Here is a 21,929-nt window from a genome sequence, read left to right on the forward strand (position 1 = left end):
AGCACAAAATCAAGCTCAGGGTTGAAACCTCAACTAAATCCCCGCAAAACACCGTATTTTCGGCACTATAAGGCGCACTGGATTATAAGGCGCACCTCCATTGAATTTTTTATTTTAGAAATTATTTCATATATAGGGCGCACCGGATTAAAAGGCGCATAGAATACTGCATCAAACTGGGGTTGACTAGGGTTGCGGTATGCATCCACTAGATGGTGTTGTGCTAAAGGGAATGTCAACCCAGTCAATGAGGTAAAGTCCAGCTCCCTTTTTGTATGAAAGTGACACGGTTTGGCTTCTTGCTTGGTCCAGCAACCCCACTCATTTTTTATAGTCATAAACTTTCTTTAGTTTAAGAGAAAGAAGCGAGTGTGTGCGTTGATGAGTAATGCGTCGATTAGCTTCTTAGCTTTGGTGTCTATGAGCTGCGGTGAGGGCGGGGGGTTGGTTCACTGTGATTGCCTCCCGATAGGCTTACCTGTATGTCAATCAAGCGAGGGAATGAAAGTGATACGTTTGGCTTCTTACTTGGTCAAGCAACCCTACTCATTTTTGCTGATCATAAACTTTATTTAGTTTAAAAGAAAGAAGCGAGTGCGTGTGTTGATGCGTAATGCGTTGATTAGCTTCTTAGCTTTGGTGTCTATGTGCTGCGGTGAGGGGGCGGTTCACTGTATGCGCCAAACTTGCTGCAGTTCACTGTGATTGCCTCCCGATAGGCTTACCCGTATGTCAATCAAGCGATGGGATTAAAGGGATTCGGTTTGGCTTCTTACTTGGTCCAGCGACCCCACTCATTTTTGCTGGTCATAAACTTTCTTTAGTTTAAAAGAAAAAAGCGAGTGCATGTGTTGATGCGTAATGCGTTGATTAGCTTCTTAGCTTTGATGTCGGGCTTGCTGCGGTGAGGGGGGGCGGTTTACTGTGACTGTCTCCCGATAGGCTTACATGTATGTCAATCAAGCGATTCTAGCCAATGGTAAAAATGTTTTTTTTTTAAATCTCATGCGATCAACCAGTAGTAGCTTACTTCGGTGACGCCCCTGACCACGGTTGCCGTAATGCTGAAAGCGATGCGACCTTGTAATTTACTAGTCGTACTTTAATGTACTGAAACATTTTGGCAGAGCGCTGTGTACAACCAGTATGGATCAACAAATTCATCAATTGATCCATATATAAGGCGCACTGTGGTTTTTTGAGTAAATTTTAAGATTTTAAGTGCACCTTATAGTGCGGAAAGTACGGTAAATAGAAACAGTTCCATCAGTATAGAGGCTTTGCAGCTGACGTCATCAAGCTACCCACATTAGCTTGGCGGCCATCTTGGCGGTCAACTTTTCAGTGCCTGTCAACGACTCACACACGCTTTCTTGTTATATCTGCTGCTATTTGAGCTTAAAAATGCCGGATACCTGCTGTGCTGTTGGATGTAGCAATAGACGAGGCGATAAACCAAATCTTAGTTTCTATAGATTTCCGGCGAACATGAAAAAACGTGATAAATGGATCGCGGATATTCGTCGTGAACGATGGAAACCTACGATTTACACAAGGATATGCAATGAGGACTTCATATCAGGTATGTAAACAAACCATTCACCCCTGATTTGTTTCACAAAATGTGAAATAATACAATATGGGATGATACAAATATGATTGTTGAAAATGCTGGGTGCATTTTTAGAAAGGCAGCAAGAGCAGCAAGGCAGGGAATGGGATGATTTCTTCAGTTCACCCCCCCGTTTTTATTTTGTGTTTATTTTTTCATGATGCTTCATCTGATTGGCTTGAAAACGTTATCAATGTAAATATTGAATTATATTTATTGGTTAAGTTTTCAAGCCAATCAGATGTGGCATCATGCAAAAATAAACAAATAATAAAAATGGTAGCAACTTGAACAGACAGGTACAGTATCTGAATGATTTCACTCTATTCAGTTTTTTAATATGTCAAGTTATGAAATGCCATTACAAAACAAATCGACGAGGTAATAATAAATATCTGGATATGAGAGTTCAGGCAGGTCGGCTGTTGCAAAATGCTCGGGCGATTTTAGCATGCTTCTCGGTAAAAGGTACGGATCCGTTGTGCCAACAAGGTTCAACTTCTCTCTGTAACGTTTCTTGGATTCTTCATCCAAATGCCCAACTTCGTTGGATAGCAAATCAGCCATAATTCGGATGAAATCGGTGAAAATGTAGCACAGAAATCAAACAATCTATACAAACACGTAGGAACGAGCTGACGAGTTGACCGCCAAGATGGCGGCATAACACAAAATCACGTGATAAAACCACGTGACTGCAAAGCCTCTATAGAGGAAATTATTTTTTGTCATACTGATCATCAAAGGGAAATCCAACTGTGTCTGTATATGTAGTTGGTTTCATACATTACACCAGGGGTGGGCAATCCCGGTCCTGGAGGGATTGCAAGATTTCCATGTTTTCCAGGTCTCCCTGCTGCAACACACCCGATTCAAATGATCAGAATTGTTAACCAGCTTCTTCGGAAATTGCTAATTATCTGACCATTTGATTTAGGTTTGTTGCAACAGGGTGACATAGAAAACATGCAGGACACCGACCCTCCCGGACCGGGATTGCCCACCCCTGCATTACACCATACAAATGAACATTCACATTCACATACACGTCACAGCGTCGGGCAAGCGATGGGTGTGCACATTCACGGGTGGTTAAGAAGCAGACTAGAAACTGCATATCCCAGTTCACTGTTCCCAAGCCCAATTTTGACATAATTGGGTAGTTGAGTAAATCAAAACGGGTATGTCTACTCACTGAGCCTGTCTCCCCAATCCCATCCCCACCGACCTGAGGTTTCCAGGTTCTTGCAAGTTGGTTTCCTTATATAAATACAGTGCCAATAAAATGTATTTGCCCCTTTGTCAAATTATTTTTGCGTGTATATAGTTGCCCTACTTTATAGTTCAAGAATTAAACAAACATGAATATCAGACAACCCATGTTAAGAAAGTGTAGTTGCTTAAATAATCTAGTACAGTGGTTCTTAACCTTGTTGGAGGTACCGAACCCCACCAGTTTCATATGCGCATTCACTGAACCCCTCTTTGGTGAAAAATAAAATTATTTTTTCAAATTAAAGACATCGATGTTTTTTACTGGTGCACAAAATGAGCCGTGCATGAACAACACTTTGTTCAAAGAACAAAACCAACACAATGCATGAACAACAAATTACATCCCTGCAAATTAGTGTGACTTCTGCTGTTGCCTATCCGAGACCAGTATGACCATATGTGTTATCACGAATTTATAAATCAGGTGTGTTCGGACCTCTGCAGAAGAGGCTCTGCCGAACCCTAGAGACTGACTCACCGAACCACTAGGGTTCGATTGAACCCAGGTTAAGAACCACTGATCTAGTATAATATGTGATCTCATAAAAAGGTTTAGAGTGTAAGTGTGAAACATTTTCTCTGTGTGGTAATTTTTGGATTTTGTTTCATTCTGCATAGTAGGTGCCTCTCACCTTCGGCAGGGCTCAGTCCTCGTGCTGCTGAGATCATGGAGAGGGTGGGGCTTCCATGTACTGAGCGTAGGTACTGCTCCATGTGTGGGCTGACGTAGGGATGTGGAGGGCTGAACGGAGACTCACCCGGCCCAGTCGGTGCATGGGGCGATAGACGAATCAGGGAGATGTCTGAGATGACTGGACTGCCAGTTAGTCCCGGACCTCTGTGGTGATGGGAAACATACAGGTCATAAAAGACAACATTTTTACAGCTTTTTTCCTGCTTGCTGTCAATGATAGGCCATGCATTTGGTACCTGAGCCTTCTCGGGGAATTACACGACTTAATCCATTTCATAATACAGTGGACTGCTGCATATTCATAGATTTAAATGCAACAATTTAGTTTTTTTTTTATATACCTTTTTTGGTGGGTTAATTATTGATTTTAATGGTAAACACTTATGGGTCTTATATGGTGGGTAAAAAAAACAACAACTTTGTTTTAATTTTTTCAATGCATTGAATGGGTGTCAATTATGTGTGGATTTTCCATATTCGGAGGCTGGCCTGGTTCTTATTCTCAGCTAAATAGTCCACTGTACATCAAAATCATACTGCAGTTAAATAAAGCATCAATATTAAACAAAAACACAGTTCAACAGCATGCCACAGTGCCGCATACACCGGGGAGCAATTAAGAATCAATGACAAAACACACAAAAAAAAGGAAACTACATCGCACTCACAAAGTTACAGATTAAAAAATGTGTTAATTTGTGCAGATCGCTACAATTATGTTTTGCTAGTCAGATAGTTCTGACCAACCAGTCAGTGGACGAAGAAAAATGCAGACGAGAATGACATTTTAATTGTTTGGCCAACAGAGGAGGCTTTGCTGGCCCTGACAGCTCACCACTACCCAGTGTCCTGTGTGTAATGGACCACAGTGGAATGAGACGTTGAAGGGCTTCTGATGACGTATCAAAGAAGGAACGCTGCCAGTTGCAACCACAGTGTGAAGTTCAATTTCAGACTCAATGTCCATGCATATTTGTGTTGAAACCAATGTTGTTGGTATTCTTACAACATCACAGACCTAGTAAATATGTCTATTGATAAATTTCCATAGGCTGTCTGAATGCGCACTTAGGACAGAGACTTGGCCGCTTTGGCTAGTTCAGTCTGAAGTCGGCCGCGTTTCTGATGCATCACTTTACTGCATGCTGCTGTGAAAGTGGCTAACAAGAAAATGACAATATCAGATAAATTGCTGACAAAGCAAGACCGAGTGATAAGATGCAGATTCAAGGAAAGTGAACAGAGGAACTGAGCACAAACTGATCTTTTCTACAAAGACAGACAAACTATAGTGACACTCAAGTATTTCCAGTCTGTGTCTGCAGATGTACATGCTATCCTTTCACCAGTTCCTCACGCTAACACAAAGTAATGCATTTTGTTCACCTCTTATTAGGCCCTGAAGGTGCAGACAAGTCAAGACTAAAGCCTTTCTCATTTGTGTGTCAGAAAGTCTTGTTTGGTTTGGCAAAACACATTAGGTGTCATCAATGTGAATGATAAAATCCTTCTGAAGGTGGTCTTAACCAACTTCAGTGAAACAGAGCGCCTTGTTAGAATACTCAGATAGCCCTCCAGTTTCGGTTGGCTACCCACTGAATTCATCATGTCTCATGGGTAAGCAGAAGGTGTTTGCTGAAAAAGACAAACAGCGGTTTAATACTTCTGCCGTGGGGTAAAACTTGAGATGCAAGTGAGTGCCTGGCCGCTGGCAGAGGCACCAACACTTGTGTCGACATAGTGTTCTTCAGGACTGATAAGCAGCATGTTGCTCCGCTGTGTGTGGTAACAACACCTGGTATTGCTAAAAGATTCTTGAAATGAATAATGGCTATGAAGATCAGCATATGATATTCAGAAGGAACTTGAAGTTGTAAAGCAATTGCCGATTTCAGAGCCTTGATCATAATAAGCAAAAGAGTTTCAAACAACTGACACGTTTAGAAAAGCAAATACAGTATTATGTATGTAGACTATTGTTCATGTATGTATGTGTGTATGTGTGTGTGTGTGTGTGTATGTACGTATGTATGTATGTATGTATGTATGTATGTATGTATGTATGTATGTATGTATGTATGTATGTATGTATATACTATGTATGTATGTATGTATGTATGTATGTATGTATGTATGTAGGTATGTGTATACACTGTTGCGTCATTTTTCGCTGTGTTTATCTAAAAAAATATACACAAATGAAATCCGCGAAGCTGAAGTTGATTTTTTTCCCGTTTATTGATTTTATTGTTGTTTTTACATGTTTGTTATACATGTATTTACAGTATGTTTTTTGTATATTATAAATGCTTTTTATTTATCATAATTTCTAATTTGCACTCTGTATTCAAGTGGCATCACAGAAGAGTAGCTTTTAGATTTGTAGATAATACGTAGCTGTTAGGAAAGTTAGAGCAGTGATTCCCCACCCTTCTTCCCACACACCACTGTCAGTTTAATCTCATTAATCAAATTTGAATCTCATATCTGATAATGGTACCCAAATAAAGATTTTGAATTCTAGGACTTTAATTCCACATTTTTAGTTGGTGAAGGGTGCAAAATGAAATTCAAAAGAAAAAAGTTAATGCACATCAGCAAACCAGGTGTATTATTAAAAAATGCAATACAAAAACACTCACATAAAATATAAAACTGACTCAATACAACAATTCAAAATTCTGGAATTTTCTGCATTAGTTGCAACTTTGTTTCACACAGCCAGTTGCCACTCCATAAGTGTGTGTGTGTGTGTGTGTGTGTGTGTGTGTGTGTGTGTGTGTGTGTGTGTGTGAGTGTGTGTGTACAAAAATGGAACTGTGGTCCAGAATGTGTAAACACAAACTGCTGTAGGTGCCAGACTAAGGTTCGAAACGAAGCATGTACAAATGAAGTATTCAACATCCAAAGCAAAAATTATATTTGCTTTAACTAACTTTTTGTTTTTAGTGAATACATTATTTCTTGTTCACCCAAAGAACCAGAAAATGTTCAGAATTTGGGACATAAAAGTGCCAAGGTAAAGGTGCAAAGCCAAGATAAATTACTAAAACAACAGAATCTCAGTAAGAGTAATCTGTGGTTCAACACCAAGTTCCTGAATGCTCTCACAGGATGCTACCTTATCGTTGCCGTTTGACAAGAAAGGGCGAGTGGGGCTGCTTGTCGCGCAACGTGTTTTCACCGAGGAGCGTCTGTCTGCCTGCTTTTGTCAAATTTTGATGAGGCACGCGCCGTGCTACTGTTGGTGGCGGGGGTTACCAAATCCTTTTTCCTCCGCCTTGTTTACAGTGTGTATAGCGGAGTTTTATTTTGAAGAGACTAAGAAGAGAAAACCTGGCATCCTGGAACGAAAGTAAACTGCTGTTTAAAACCATTAATTTGCCCCAAAATGAGCGCCTTCACAAAAACGTTCACAGCGCACGGAATGTAACTGATGTAAAGAATGCTGCTGACCCAGCTTGTACCCATAGACTGTGCTGGTAGCCCCTTTACTGACATACAGCACTCTACTCATCAGCTGCCCTACTCAGTTTCTCATTGACCCATAACTGTACATACGCCAACCCACACCCAGAAAACCCTCCCTACTTCAGGCTGTGCCAACCAACCGAGAGCTTTGGCTCTTGTTGCATTTCCAGTAAGCGTCTGCAGACTGCCGGCCTTGACTAAGAGCCAATTTTCTGCCATCAAGCCCACTCTTGCCCTACAAACAACCATAAAGAGCCTTCTGTCTTAAACGAGAGGGTAGAAGTGAGAAGAAACATTCACCACATCTACAAAAACACACTTCCTTTGGTCCAAATCAAAGCTGCATACAGACTGTTTGACACTACCACCACAGACTAGAGCTTGGTTGCTCCACTTAAGGCCTTGCTAAAGTAGAACTCGCTCTCTTTTAATGTAGTAATATTTGAAATAATTTAATTGACTTTCCCATTTTCTATTATTGTATTTCAAACAAGATATGATGGATCTATTTATGACAGATATGTAGAAATAGATATAATGTAGTCATGTTTGAAATAATTTAATTGACTTTCCCATTTTCTATTATTGTTTTTCAAACAAGGTACGATGCGTCTATTTATGACAAACGTTTTAATTAACAATACATTTCAATGACATGGTAAAGGGCTATTCATACCAATGTTGTACAGATATCCATTACTGTGAACGCTGGTTCCGTTTCCTGTCTGTGATGTGAGTCATGTGACTCACTGCACACCTGAGGAATAAAAACCTATTGCTTTTCTTGTGTTTACCTAAAATTTGTTATTTTACTTTTGTGTGTTTTACTTTTTAGACTACAGTACTCTGAATATTAGCCCCACCTCCTATGTTTAGTGTTTCTTGGCTGAAAGCTATCCCACATGTTTATGCACATAAACTTGAATAAATCCTTCATAGGGAATTTTTTTTAATTGCGGTCATAATAAGATGACATTTACAATGGCGTGCCAGGAGGTTTCAAATAATAGTCCTGCCTGGTAAGAGCCATTACTGAAGGCTTTCTGACAAGATATTACTTGATGTCTGCGTAAATTCCAGCGGAATGAAAAAGAGATCTTTTTTTTGCCAGTGTCTGAATGGGAGGCAGTTTGAGGACCTCAGAGCTCTTGGAGAGCAACAGTCTCTTAATCAGCAGCTGCCATTTATAGAAACCTCCGCTATATCTCAACACAATGGATGGTTGCTCACTGAGGGAAAGAATAGAATTTAAGAATGGACATACACAACTATCATTTAAAAATCTAAATTGTTTGTTGTACTGAAAAGGTACAGAGGGAAATGACAGAGAGTAATCCTGTGTTTGTTATTGAATAGCATGCTTTGAAGACACTAACTGCTATTTGTCTCTGACATACGTACATTAAATCCCATGCTCAGTTGTTCCATTATTAAAACGCTGCTGCAAGTAAAAAATCATCGTCATTGCACCTTAGAAAAAAAAGGACTTAAGCAAATAAGGTAAAGAGCATAATTTAAAACAGATCACATTGTCTTGTATGCTGATAAACTGCTTCATATTGATGTATGGCTGGCTGTACAGTATTAAATGGAGTATGCATTTTCGCTGACTGGAATAACACGAACAATCAATTACAAATGTCATGTATCCATGTGTAAAAAAAAAAATCTTAATTGTGACACTAGAACCATGTTGTCCAGCGATATGAAACATCAACGATATCCACTTTAGTCTTTTTTTTGGTTACTTATTCATCTTTCCTATCTCAGGGAGAATTTTATTTAAATCTAGATAGAAAATATTTGTTCATGTATAGAATTTAATTCTGTAGTTTCATCATCAAATTTCTGGTATTTTATCATATGTGTACCCAAAATTGATGTGAGCTGAGCACGGGGGCCCCCCAAGGCTGCGTGCTCAGTCCGCTGCTCTTCACCCTGCTGACGCATGACTGCACTGCAACTCACAGCAGCAACCGCGTGCTGAAATATGCCGACGACACGACTCTGGTGGGTCTCATCACCGAGAGCGACGAGACTCAATACAGGTCGGAGGTCGACCTTCTGGCCACGTTGTGCAGGGACAACAACCTCCTGCTGAACGTCAACAAGACCAAGGAGATTGTTGTTGACTTCCGGAAGGGTCACACCCAACACCTGCCACTGACCATCGACGGTTCTGTGGTGGAGAGAGTGAGCAGCACCAGATTCCTGGGGGTGCACATCAGTGAGGACCTCTCCTGGACCACCAACACTGCATCACTGGCGAAGAAAGCTCAGCGCCGCCTATACTTCCTGCGGAAACTCAGGCGAGCAAGTGCTCCTCCGGCCATCATGACCACATTCTACCGTGGCACCATTGAGAGCGTCCTCTCCAGTTGTATCGCTGTGTGGGGTGGTAGCTGCACTGAATACAACATGAAGGCCCCGCAGCGCATAGTGAACACAGCTGGTAAGATTATTGGTGCTTCACTCCCCTCCCTGAAGGACATTTACACCTCCCATCTCACCCGCAAGGCGACCACGATTGTGTGTGATGTGAGTCACCCCGCTCACTCTTTGTTTGATCTTCTGCCCTCTGGGAAGAGGTACAGGAGCCTGCGCCCCCACACCACCAGACTCACCAACAGCTTCATACTCCAGGCTGTTAGGATCCTGAACTCTCTCCCCCCTCCTGCGTAACGTCTTGTACTTTTGCGCTATATTCTGACTGTCTGCTGTATGCACACTTGCTCCATTTTTGCTCCTCTTATTTATTATGTTATTCGTTTATTTATTATTTATTCATCGCTCTTATTTATACATTGTTTGTGCCTTCTTGTTTTTACTTTTTGTGTTGTTTACTTGTATGTATATTGTGTACTATGTCTTGTCACCGTGGGATAGTGGGAAACGTAATTTCGATCTCTTTGTGTGTCTTGACGTGAAGAAATTGACAATAAAGCAGACTTTGACTTTGATAAATGACAGTCACTTGGGCCTGGACCAACCATGCAACAGTATACAGTAGAACATGTCATGATTCATTTACATGTTAACCCACTGAGAAAAGGCACCAGCCAAATGTCTCATTGACAAATTGTATTTAATTTAGTGTGGTGAGACTGGCCTTGAGAACACTAAGAAGGGGTGGGGGGCACACTGTTTGTTTACTAGGTCGGGTTAGGCCACAGCCCTTACACACATACATATATGGACATATTTCAACTTATCAGTGCTGTAAATAGCCCAGTGAATGCTAACCCAAAAAGTTTAAAGATCAACTGTTGAATGAACGTTTTTTTTCTCACATACTGGCACATTGTTGAGGTTCTGGGAAAAGAGAACTCATGTTTTATATGGTGACTACCTGGTCAAACACGGTGGTGTGGTGGTTGCAAGTTGTCTTGGCTTGCGGGTTTGCACTAAAGAGGCCCAAATAAATGAGCTCAGACAAACGGTAGCGTCATTAAATAAGACGATCTTCCTGAGGTTTCCTGAAGACCACACATGCTTCTTAATTATTATTTTTTTCAAAGCTTTGCACACGTATAGGTAGTGGAGGAGGGGTAGCTGTGGGAAGTTATTGCTCAGTTTTGCTTGCATATGGAAATATAAACTTAATAGTGAATCCTTTAAAAGCCTTGATAATAACCTCGATCATCCTGCAGTCATCAAAAGCATGAAATATTCGTTGTTGTTTACCACACTCCTGGTCATTATTCTAAGTTCTTAACTGAATTCTAAGAACTGGTATGAAGCCTAGGTAAATACTAGTATAGAATCTGTATAGATTAATTTATCATAGTGGGTGACTTTAAGATGCATGTACAAGATGTTATATTGTACTATACTACTACTGCAGTCATTCACCTGCAATCAAACATTAAAAAAACAACTACTTTTTTGCAGATATCTTAGCTAAAGACTCTGTGTGAATTAAATGGTTAGCCTTTACATGCTTCCCTTAGTATTCTTAGAAAACATTCTGTTAATTTCCACTGTTATGCAGATGACAGACACCTCTATTTATCAATGTAAAATGAGAAAAGTAATCGTGCTAGAGCTGGATACAGTGAGTTGGACAGGAAATCTGGCATCAAGAGAAATGTTGGAATAATTAGTCCCTACATGATGCTCTAATATACATATTCAGCCAAGCAGCAACCTCCGTAACAAAACAGCAGGTACCGCAGTCATCTTGCTTGATGACAACTTAGAACAATTGCCTCCGGCCTTCATTAAATTACATGCCAACATACTGTTTTTGATGTCTTATAGGACCTAGAACCCATTAACCTCAAAGCAGCCGACAGCTGATAAAATCTTTGACCAAAAGCCTTGCATAGACATCCTGCCTTTTTTGCCAGGATGACACAACACAGTCGTATTTGACACTCAGAGGAAGAACAGCTGGAGAAAGGTGATAATACGGTGTTTTCTGTCTCAAAAGCATCACATTCGATTCAGACTCTGGCCTTCCTGTGAGGAGTTTATATGTTCTCCGCGTGCTGAGGGTGGGCTGACAAAACCCATTTCTTGAGTGTAGAAAGACAGTGGGTGTGGCTTGCCAGCCTAATGTTACGTGCACACCTAAAGCAAGGTGGGCGTGACGCTTTGCTTACCACGCAACTGTCAACAAATATGGTGGACAAAGAAGCGACAGAGATTTTGGTTTGTTTTTAGCAGAAAAAAAGGGTCACAAAAAGAAAAGGCGTTGGTCAAAGGATTGGAGACAGCATGAGCACGGGCTTTCTGTTGCCCTATGACAGTTTTGATTTCGGATTGCCCACCGCCTCGTCACCTTGCTCTCTGATTGGCTGCACGTCACTGTCAACTGGCTGCGTGCTCATTTGTCCTCGGGGGAAACCACACGGTGCGAAGTAAAAAAAATACAAATCCAGCATGTTGAATATCCTCGATTTGAGGTTGGACCTCCTTCCAAGCAGCTGAGATCAGCCTGAAGACATCACACACGGCATGATTATATGCTAAGATTATCTTTGGAGCCATTACTAGAATTGGAGCCGGCCTACGATTGTCAGGAGAGATTCAGGGCTAAATTTGGGTTGATAATCCTGCCGCGTGAACCGGGCTTTAGGAACCTGAAAAGGTTGACCTCAACACCCCATTCTGTATCTGTAGCTTTTAAACACAACAGTCTATAATGGGCAGTGTGAAATGAGCTGAAGAAAACTTACCCATGCATGGTGTGCAGAGGGTGGGGTTCATAATGGTACCGCCCCTCATGGTGTCTCATGTCGATTGGGATGGGTGTGTGAAATGTCGGGAAGATGTGGTGTACACCTGTAAATAAACACAGCATAGAAAAGATTAGAAAATAAAATCAATTGATAACATCTACCAAGACCTGAGACAAGAGATCTTTGAAAGTGGCCGCACCACAGCATGGAATGTAACTACCATTTTAAAGTTCCTGTAAACCATAAGTACATAAGTAACCTTCTAGCCTGCCGGTACCTAATGCCTGAAGAGCAACAGTTAATTAATGGCTTTTTGTATCCAATAATACCAACATGGATTTTACACAACAATGAAAGCGTTTTTATGTGAGACAAGACTTCACAAACACCATTTCCTGTCATAAAATAGGCTTATGGGAAGTCTCATTAGAACAACACACAGCTGATCTTCATTAATCATTGTCATTACAGCTGCAGTGACGGAGACTCTATTGTTTAGAGTTTAGTTTTAGGAGCGCGCTTGTAAAAATGTCTTGGGGAAATAATCATGATGTAGATAAATTCTGTTTTGCGCATTTAATCCTGATTTAAATAACATTCCTGATGTACCTCCCTTATCAAATTACATATTTATGTTTTCATGTCAGTAGTAGGAAAAACACATACCAGTACTACAGTTTTACATGCGATCAGGGATGTGCGGTCAGAGGAGGCAAGGGCCATGCCTCCCCTGCCATCATGAAAAGGGGAAAAACAAATTCAATCGTTTTTATTATAAAGTCATTTTCCTTTTAATTTCAATAGTTTTGTATCATTTTGAACCAAAATCGCTGAATTTTTATAGTTATTTTAAAACCGAAGACGATTCGCTCGGAGGAGCCAACTTCCTGCCTAGCCTCCTCTGAGGATTGCGTAATCACACGGCTGCCTTTGTTGACAGACTATGCAGTTAGACTGAACTGCTCTCTGTCTTTATGTCGCTGTTTAAGTGTTCAAACACTGTGGCTATATTAACTAATTTCCGTAGTTAAGCTGATGTATATAATATCTAGTGTTTTTTGTCATCCGTCTGTAACGTTGTGTTTCTTTAGATGAACAAAATGGCTTTGAAAAGAGACCTTACGGAGGCTACGAAGGGGGGGTGACATCAGTGCCTCCCCAGTCATGAACCTCACCACACGTCACTGCATGCGATCTATAGTAATTTTCAGTATAAATGAACAAATTCAAGCTACTCTTATGGAATGAACCCGAAACAGTAAAATTCAAACATGCGTCATCAGTCGATCCCAACCTTTCTGCTTTCACTCCTCTTTGTGCTCACTTAGTAAGCCAAAGACTCTGTTTCCATTGAGATCTTTGCCACTGGATGTCAGCCAGAGGCTCTCTCCAGCTTTCTTTGTATGTGAGACAGTCAGCAATTGCCCAGTCAACACATGAACAAAGCCAAGAGAGGCACCCCAAAAATCCATGAGCGCAAATAAGAGCATGAAAAAGGGGTGTAAGTTTGGTTTCACAAGTAGGACCAGACGTTTGGGCACTCTGTGAATGCTTTGCATGGCCTGTCACATCTCGGTGGAGAGAATAGGAAGCTCCCAAGAGGCTTCACCGTGATAATAGACAGCCACTTGAACTAAGCACTTGTTAAAGACAAATTAGAGCTTATTTTGTCTTAAGAAATGTGTGTGCTAGGTACTCACTAGTTTACAAGGCACTTCCATAAAACAACGTATCAGAAGAATTCAGGAATACTAAAGGCTCTACTTTTGTGGCTGGCACAAATTTGGCGCAGAGTCTGCCGTGAATCTGCGTGGGGGCATGTTAGACTGGGTGTTGTTCACAGATGTGTGCAAATCGGTGTATTTATAAAAGGCTGTTTGCGCCGATGTGAGTGTAAATACAACTGACTCCATTCCCCACCAATCAAAGCGGCTCCTCTCATTCTCTTTAAATTTGGCAACGGATAATATAAGCATGTACCCTCATTCAATGAGCTGGTGATAACTGCTGAAAATGTCTTCAGACCACAGGTTTCTATCCCCAGCCCTGATCAAATGTGTGCCTCCTTCCCGTATAGTTAGACTGATTTCAAAATAATAATAATAATAATTGTACCAACAACAATAATAGTAATAATAATAATAATAATCCATTTTAACACCGCTTATCCTGTTCAGGATCGCAAGGGTGCTGGAGACTATCCCAGCTGACATCGGGCGAAACGCAGACTACACCCTGAACTGGTCACCAGCCACTCGCAGAGTACATATCAAAACGAACAACCAATCACACCCACAAGCACACTGCCACTGAGCGGGAATCGATCTCATGTTGCCTGCACACAAGTTAGGTAAGTATACCCCTACATCATCAGCCACTAATAATGCATTCAATAAAAATTAATTGATTTTGGCGGAACGGTGGGACACTGGTTCGCACGTCCACGTCTGAGGTGCAGAGTTTGATTTGGCTCCAGCCTTTCTGTATGGAGTTTGCATCTTCTCCCCATGTTTGCGAGGGTTTTTCCGGTGCTGCAATTTTCTCCCACGTTCCAAAAATATGCATGGTAGGCCGATTGACCACTCCAAATTGTCTGTTGATGTGGTTGTGAGTGCAAATGGTTGTTTGTTTATGTGTGCCCTGCAAATTGCTGGCAACCAATTCAAGGTGTCCCCCGCCTACTGCCCGAAGTCAGCTGGGACAGGCTGCAGCGCGCCGCGACCCTTGTAAGGGTAAGCGGTTCAGAAGGCCTTGCACCTGCATGAGGATAGGAATCAGTATAGGACAGGGGTCGGCAACCCGCGGCTCCAGAGCCGCATGCGGCTCTTTAGGACGCCCCTAGTGGCTCCCTGGAGTTTTTGCAAAAATGCGTGAAGATGGAAAAATAAGTTTTTTGTTGTTGTTGTTGTTGTTTTTTTAAATATGGTTTTTAGATGGTTATCATGACACAAGAATTCTTATGCTTTAAAAATGTATGTAGTTGTAAATATATTAAAAATACCGAATTTAAGAATGACGCAAAATTGCATCAAAGCCTGCGACACAGCACAGTTGAGTTGTAAACAAACAGGTGTGTGAGTGATGGGCCATGGATTCAAAAGGCAAAAAGAGAAAGATTGCTGATGAGAACAGAGGCTTTAAGAAAGAATGGAATGAACTTTTTGCTTTCATTGCCAATGCTGAAGCATTGCCTGCATGTTTGATTATCAATGAGAAGTTGTCAAATAACAAGAAGAGGAATTTGGAGCGACATTTTCAGCTAAAGCATGCTAAATTTGCTCGCGATCACCCAGTTGCAACTGAGAGGAAAGGTGCAATTGCAGTGCTGGTGGAGAAATTTGAGGACCGAATAAAACGTTTTAAGAAGTGGATTGCATCTCCAACCTCTACTACTGCTGCAAGTTTTGTTGCAGCCCGGGAGATAATAAAGCGCGGAAAACTATTCACCGATGACGAGTTCATGAAGGATTCATTCATTAAAATATCAGAGTGCCTATTTTTGGACTTCAAAAACAAAACCGAGATCATTCAGAAAATTAAAGACATGCCTCTCCGCACAAACAATATCACTGATCAGCAGATCAAGGACATCAATTTAGCTCCAGCTTTCTCAATTGCCTGTGATGGATGAGTCGTGTGACGTGACCGATATCGAACAGACAGCTCTGCTATGCAGGTACGTGAACCCTAATGGGCCGTAAGAAGAAATGATCAAATTGATACCACTATTTTTCTTTAAATTATTTTAATAGTAGGCATACAACTTATGTATGGACAGTCTATGTTGCATTATAAAAGGCTTTTAGATTTTTGCGGCTCTAGACAGGTATGTTTTATGTTTGTTTTGGGCCAATATGGCTCTTTGAACATTTTGGGTTGCCGAACCCTGGTATAGGAAGACATCTCTGCATGCGCTGTCTTTGAAAATACAGCCCATGGTGACAAATGCTGATGGTATGAGACCTTTGCATGTGTAGTCATTGCTTTCTATTATCCATTTTCGACAACCAGCAGAGTGCTCACACAATGAGATTCATCACACAAGGTCTCGTAAGTAATTAAAAACTAAATTGAAATTAAAAATTACAAATTTATGAGACCATTTTAATGCGGTGAATTATCAAAATAAAGGGTCAATGTTAAATAGTAAATTTGGCAAACATAAGAAAATCTCGCTTCAAAACTACCGCAAGACAAACTTTTAAATGAAAACCTTTGCATGTACGTTCACTGAAGAAACTATTTGATACTGTATATTAATGTCAATTAATTTACATATTAAAGATCAAAGTTACACTACCGTTCAAAAGTTTGGGGTCACAAAATTGTTTGGGTGACCCCAAACTTTTGAACGGTAGTGTATATATTTATTTAGATAATTATTTATAGATTATATATATAATCTTCTGTGTAAAAAATCTTATAATATATATGTATACTTATATTCATAGATTATATATAATCTTATACAAATATAAAATATAATTTATAATATTTAATTCATAATATTTTATTATAATAATATTTACACTACCGTTCAAAAGTTTGGGGTCACCCAAACAATTTTGTGACCCCAAACTTTTGAACGGTAGTGTATATATTTATTTAGATAATTATTTATAGATTATATATATAATCTTCTGTGTAAATTTTTTTATAATATATATGTATACTTATGTTCATAGATTATATATAATCTTATACAAATATAAAATATAATTTATAATATTTAATTCATAATATTTTATTATAGTAATATTTACACTACCGTTCAAAAGTTTGGGGTCACCCAAACAATTTTGTGACCCCAAACTTTTGAACGGTAGTGTATATTTGCTCCCTCGCCCTTATAAGGTTTTACTTCTGTCAATTGTGCCAAACATTCTGCTAAGCTTCTCCTCCTTTTTTATTTGGATCCTCAAGCACTGTTTGATCTTCCACTGAAGATAATGCCAGCACCTTCCCATTTGAGTCTCATGACTCAGAGAGAAAAGGAAAATCTGTTTTCATTATGATGCTACAGAACAGGACCGTTCTGAAGTGAAGCATGGAGAGTGCTCATGTATTTGAGGAAGTACTCAACAACAATAATACCTTCACAGGCCAGACCAGGAGCAAATTTGAAAAAAAAATCCTTTGTTGTGCTTTGAAAGAAAGGAGCAATGACAACAAGAGTCAGGGAGAGAAAGAGAAGAAAACTGCGAAAGAGAGACACAAAGAGCAGAAAAGTAGTACTCGAGGTGGGGGTGCTCAATTCAGACAGGAAATTCCAGCAGGAAAACTTGGCCAGGTTCCTAACTACACAGCGCAGTGCCAACGGCTATACACAAATTCTCACATAAACACGCACGCACGCACGCACGCACACACACACACACGCACACGCACACACACGCACTTGTTCCGATTTGTTCTGCCGTTCACTCTTAGTAAGCAGTTAAAAGGAATGTGTAAATTTTGAATTTATAGTGATGTGGTTTTGCATGTGTTTCTAAAAAAACACATCTTGTGCTCTACATTAACATAATGATACTGTATGTATATGTTGATCCATGTAATACTGCAAAACAAATTATGAATCCTGTAGCTTTACTTTGCAAGACATTGCTTCCTCCAAGGCAGCGCCAGGGTGAGTAATGGCGACACAGGGATTAAGAGTTTACAGCAGTGCACGTAGCAACTACAATCCAAGAGGAAACCTTAACAGAGTGGCTCAAGACTTTTATGAGAGCCACGTAAAATGATATTTTTTTCTCGACAGAAGGATAGGGACAGAAGATAAGTGGATTAGTCCAGTGTTCTCCATAGTGATTTGAGCAGAAATTCATGAGTCCCCATGAACATCCTTGGAGTTGACATACTATACTGTATATTCCCATGTTTACAATAAATACCCAGTTGCCTTGGAAGACATATTAGCAATTGATTGTAATATAAAATAAAATGGCCATTAGTTAGTAACAGATGTATTGTCTACATTTTTTTCAATGTAACTCTGTGATTCCCAGAGGGGATGATGTGGCACCCCAATCCTACTTTGCTATGAGAGATCATCAGAGGTCCTGCGGCAAACTATCCAACTTCACTTTGTCTAAAATTATTTAATTACAAATGTACTTTGTTCATCTGTCTATGCAAGAAACATATTATGACAGGCAGAATAACTCAATAGCAGAAAGCACAATAAACCTGTTGTCCTTCATAAATAAAAAGTATTGGCTTTCTGTGAGCTCAAACAATACACTGATTGTGTGGCTGCATGTTGTGTTCCTGTGATCATTAGAGCAACTCAGCTATAGCACTCATCAAAGATCCATTGTATGATCCAACCATCTCATAGGGTTGAACCTGTGCAGTATAGCAGCTATAGCCCCTTCTTCCCTGGCCAGTTAATGTTTAGAGATCCCACTCACACAGACCCAGCTGGCCTCTATCTTCTGTGATCAGTCTCTGTCTAATCTACACACTTGCCAGAGTCCAAATCTCACATCAACCTTTCAAACTCACTGATAGTATGATCCATCACCTTTTCTGCAAGGTGCTAGGTCATCTCACCTACTGTATTTATTCTGCAACTCGAGTGTTCCTAGGACTTCATCTCACCTGGGTTACCATTAGCCGGTAGTACTAAGAGACTGTGTAGAAAGGGTACCATGGGAAGGAATAAGGAGGTTATCACGCTCAAGCTCAGACACCCCCATGTCAACTTTCATTACCCTTAAGAAAAAAAACAGTAGGAGTTTTTCAAAATGATACTGTGAAGCCCAATAAGTAAAATTAAAGTTATATTAAAATTGTGAAAATATATTTTTGGGGACGTTGGCGCATTAATCTGTGATGCCATGCATTAGTATCTTGCATTTAAGATTGTCATGGATCACCAGGCCTGCGAATGCTGGATGTATTCATGTGTATTCATGAGCAACAATCTGGATGAACATGCCTCGAATAGCGGGAAGTGGGCTTCGCTGTGAAGAATGATGAGGTTTTGGTGTAATATGTTGATCACATGGACAGTCTTGAGAGCAAAGCTATAAGCTTGAATAGGAAATGAACACACGAGGCGTGGCATTGTTTGGGGCAAGAGTAAGAATGAACTATTTTTCAGTCTCAAATACGGTGATGAAAACCAGATCTCATTCACTCACAAATGTGTTGAGTAAAATCAGATGCGCGCAGTTAGATTGACTCACCACATTATGAGTTCCAATGCACATGACACAATCCCAAGTTTTTGCATGATTTCTGTTGATAATTCTCAATGTTTATGGCCAAATCACTAATCACGCCAACTCACTTCAAACCCAGGGACCAGAGTTTTCTCCATCTTCCATGAGCCCTTTAACTTTACGTACAGTTGACTGAGAAGGTGTCATTTCACACAGAGTGTCCTTATTGCCTTATTGTGACATTCTTAGTGTAGGCTGAGCACGCTCCTCCTCCTCAACTCGTAAACACGGCTTCTTTTTTTATAAAAGGAAAGACTGGGGAAAGCACGGGAAATACCCAAAACATAATACAATGTGTGTGAAAAGGAGGCAGTGCACATCAATCTAGAGCGTCTCTGCTGGGGGTCACCCTGAGGTGAGGGGAAACTGCTCCATGACTGAGTGGGAGGCTGGGAAGGTTCCACATGCTAAACGTAGCCTGGTCTTCATCAAGCTGCTACGTGTAGTTTGTTAAAGAGCAACAGTTTTAAACTTGACTGACTGGCACCCATGTTACCTGCATGTTAATTGGCAGTATGAAGATACTGTGCCTTGCAAAGCATTCTTTCATCATTAGTCCAAAGGGCAGCAGACTATTGTCAACAATGGCTGTTACTAGATACTCCCTGGAATTAAAGTGGAATTGAAAAATGTTAACCAAATGACTTCAACACTTTTATTTCATTATATAGGTTCGGGTAAAGGCGTGTTGTTACTCAGTGCGCCAGATCGCCGCAATCCCGATCATTTTAAACAATTTCAAGACCTACACCTTTCATTTACAGCCCCAAAGACTCATACACATAGCAGCGGGGCCTTATGAATCCTTTTCTTGTCTAGCCTCTTTTTTGGGGGCAGGCTTCAGTATGGAAACCAAGTCACTCTGGGAATTTGTTTTAAGGCGCTAACAAGAAACAGCTGTGAGACAAGAGGGTCTCAGAACAACTAGATTGGATCGCAGGAACAATCTCTTGCAGAAGGGAACTAATTGGAAAAATCCAATAAAAGCAACATATAATTGTAAGACAGCGGTAATTACTATAACCATTTTAGAAGGACTAATTGGACCATAGTCATGTATTTGATTTTTCAAAACAATGAACCCAGTATTCATGATTGAGGAAAAAAAAACTAAGGAGTTGCAAATAGTCTAATGAATAAAAAGGGATGCATCGGGAATAGATTGTAGGTTACATTTTTAACTCAAAGCAACAGTTTTACCAGAATATTTGAAAATGTCGGTACGCTGGCTTGTAATACAAATAGTTGTGTCCCGGTCATTGGCAACTTCAAATCACCAGTTTAAGCAACTTCAAATCACCAGTTTAAGTAGACTCGTGCTGTTGTGCACTGAAATGAAAATGTGTGATAACGCTAAAGACCTGTTATTGTTTAGCATGAGAGCTTGCCTTCTTTAGAACCAAACTAGAACTATATCAGTTACGTCATGCAGAATCTTCCACAGTAGCTTTGAATCATCAAAATGTTGTTTTTACAGTGTAACGGTTTTGGTATCAAGAAACCTTTTTTAAATGATATAGGTAAAAATAGCAAACCCAGTTAGAAGGTTGCTGAAGACGATCTTTACTACTTAAAAAGGATAAGTGTCTCATTTATTCCTGTCTTTCGTGATTCCAATGAACATCCTTACTGCAGGGTAAAAAATAAGTGATGACAGGCTTCATAACAAAAAAGGTAAAGAAATAGAAAGAAGGGAAAGAAACTGACAAGTTATAAAAATCTCCAGAAACCCATTGCATCACACCCTCTCAAACTCATCTGTACCAAATCGAATTGAATCGTAATCCCACTGAATTGAATCGTTCCATTTACCGAGATTGAATTGTATCGCACACCATGTATCGAGTTACCTATCGAATTGGCCTTTATTGGAGAGATGCACATACCTAAAGATTTTCATATACACTAAAAGGATCAAATGTACTTGTCAGAATCGCTTTAATGCAGTATACTTAACGTCTTTTCTGGACAATAAGTCGCTACTTTTTGCACAAGCTTTGCGTCTTATAGTCAGTATTTATAGATTTTTCATGATTTTTCATGATTTTGATGATAGTGTACAATTTGTGCATATTCTCTTACATGTGGAAATTAAACATTAAATCACTTGCAGTTTATATGTGAACAAAACAGGGTTTTCACAGAATTTTAGCTGGTGTGGCTTATATTCAGGTGCGGTTTATAGTCCAAAAATTACGCTACTACTTTTACTTCCAACGCGCCCAGTGACTTTTGACTCCATTCGACCAATCAAACAGTGACAGGAAGTCACGTGACTGCACAAAATGTCTAAGGGTGACAGCCCCACAAAGAAGCAACGTTAACTATATTTACAGCTTTATATACAGCTCACCTGTTGCCCGAGTGAGGTTAAGCAAAATGAAAAAATTAAAATGGATGGACTACGAAAAAAAACAACTGTATGTCATGTTCTCATCTGTGTTCAGCCTACAAGAAGCGCTACT

The 21,929-nt window shown here is 40.1% G+C and overlaps 1 protein-coding gene across 3 annotated transcripts in view; it reads right to left on the bottom strand.

The window, feature by feature from the left end:
* The window catches only part of gli2a (GLI family zinc finger 2a), a 98,243-nt gene that overhangs the window by 28,103 nt on the left and 48,211 nt on the right, over window positions 1-21,929 (bottom strand). For all 3 annotated transcript variants that reach the window (XM_037239335.1, XM_037239334.1, XM_037239333.1), the window contains 2 exons: window positions 12,233-12,338; window positions 3,520-3,725 (listed from right to left, as the gene is read on the bottom strand). In XM_037239335.1, the coding sequence (XP_037095230.1) occupies window positions 3,520-3,725; window positions 12,233-12,338 (312 nt within the window). The remainder of the gene's footprint in view (window positions 1-3,519; window positions 3,726-12,232; window positions 12,339-21,929) is intronic.

This window comes from Syngnathus acus, chromosome 21 (genome assembly GCF_901709675.1).
Source record: "Syngnathus acus chromosome 21, fSynAcu1.2, whole genome shotgun sequence".
NCBI classification, from domain to species: Eukaryota; Metazoa; Chordata; class Actinopteri; order Syngnathiformes; family Syngnathidae; genus Syngnathus; species Syngnathus acus.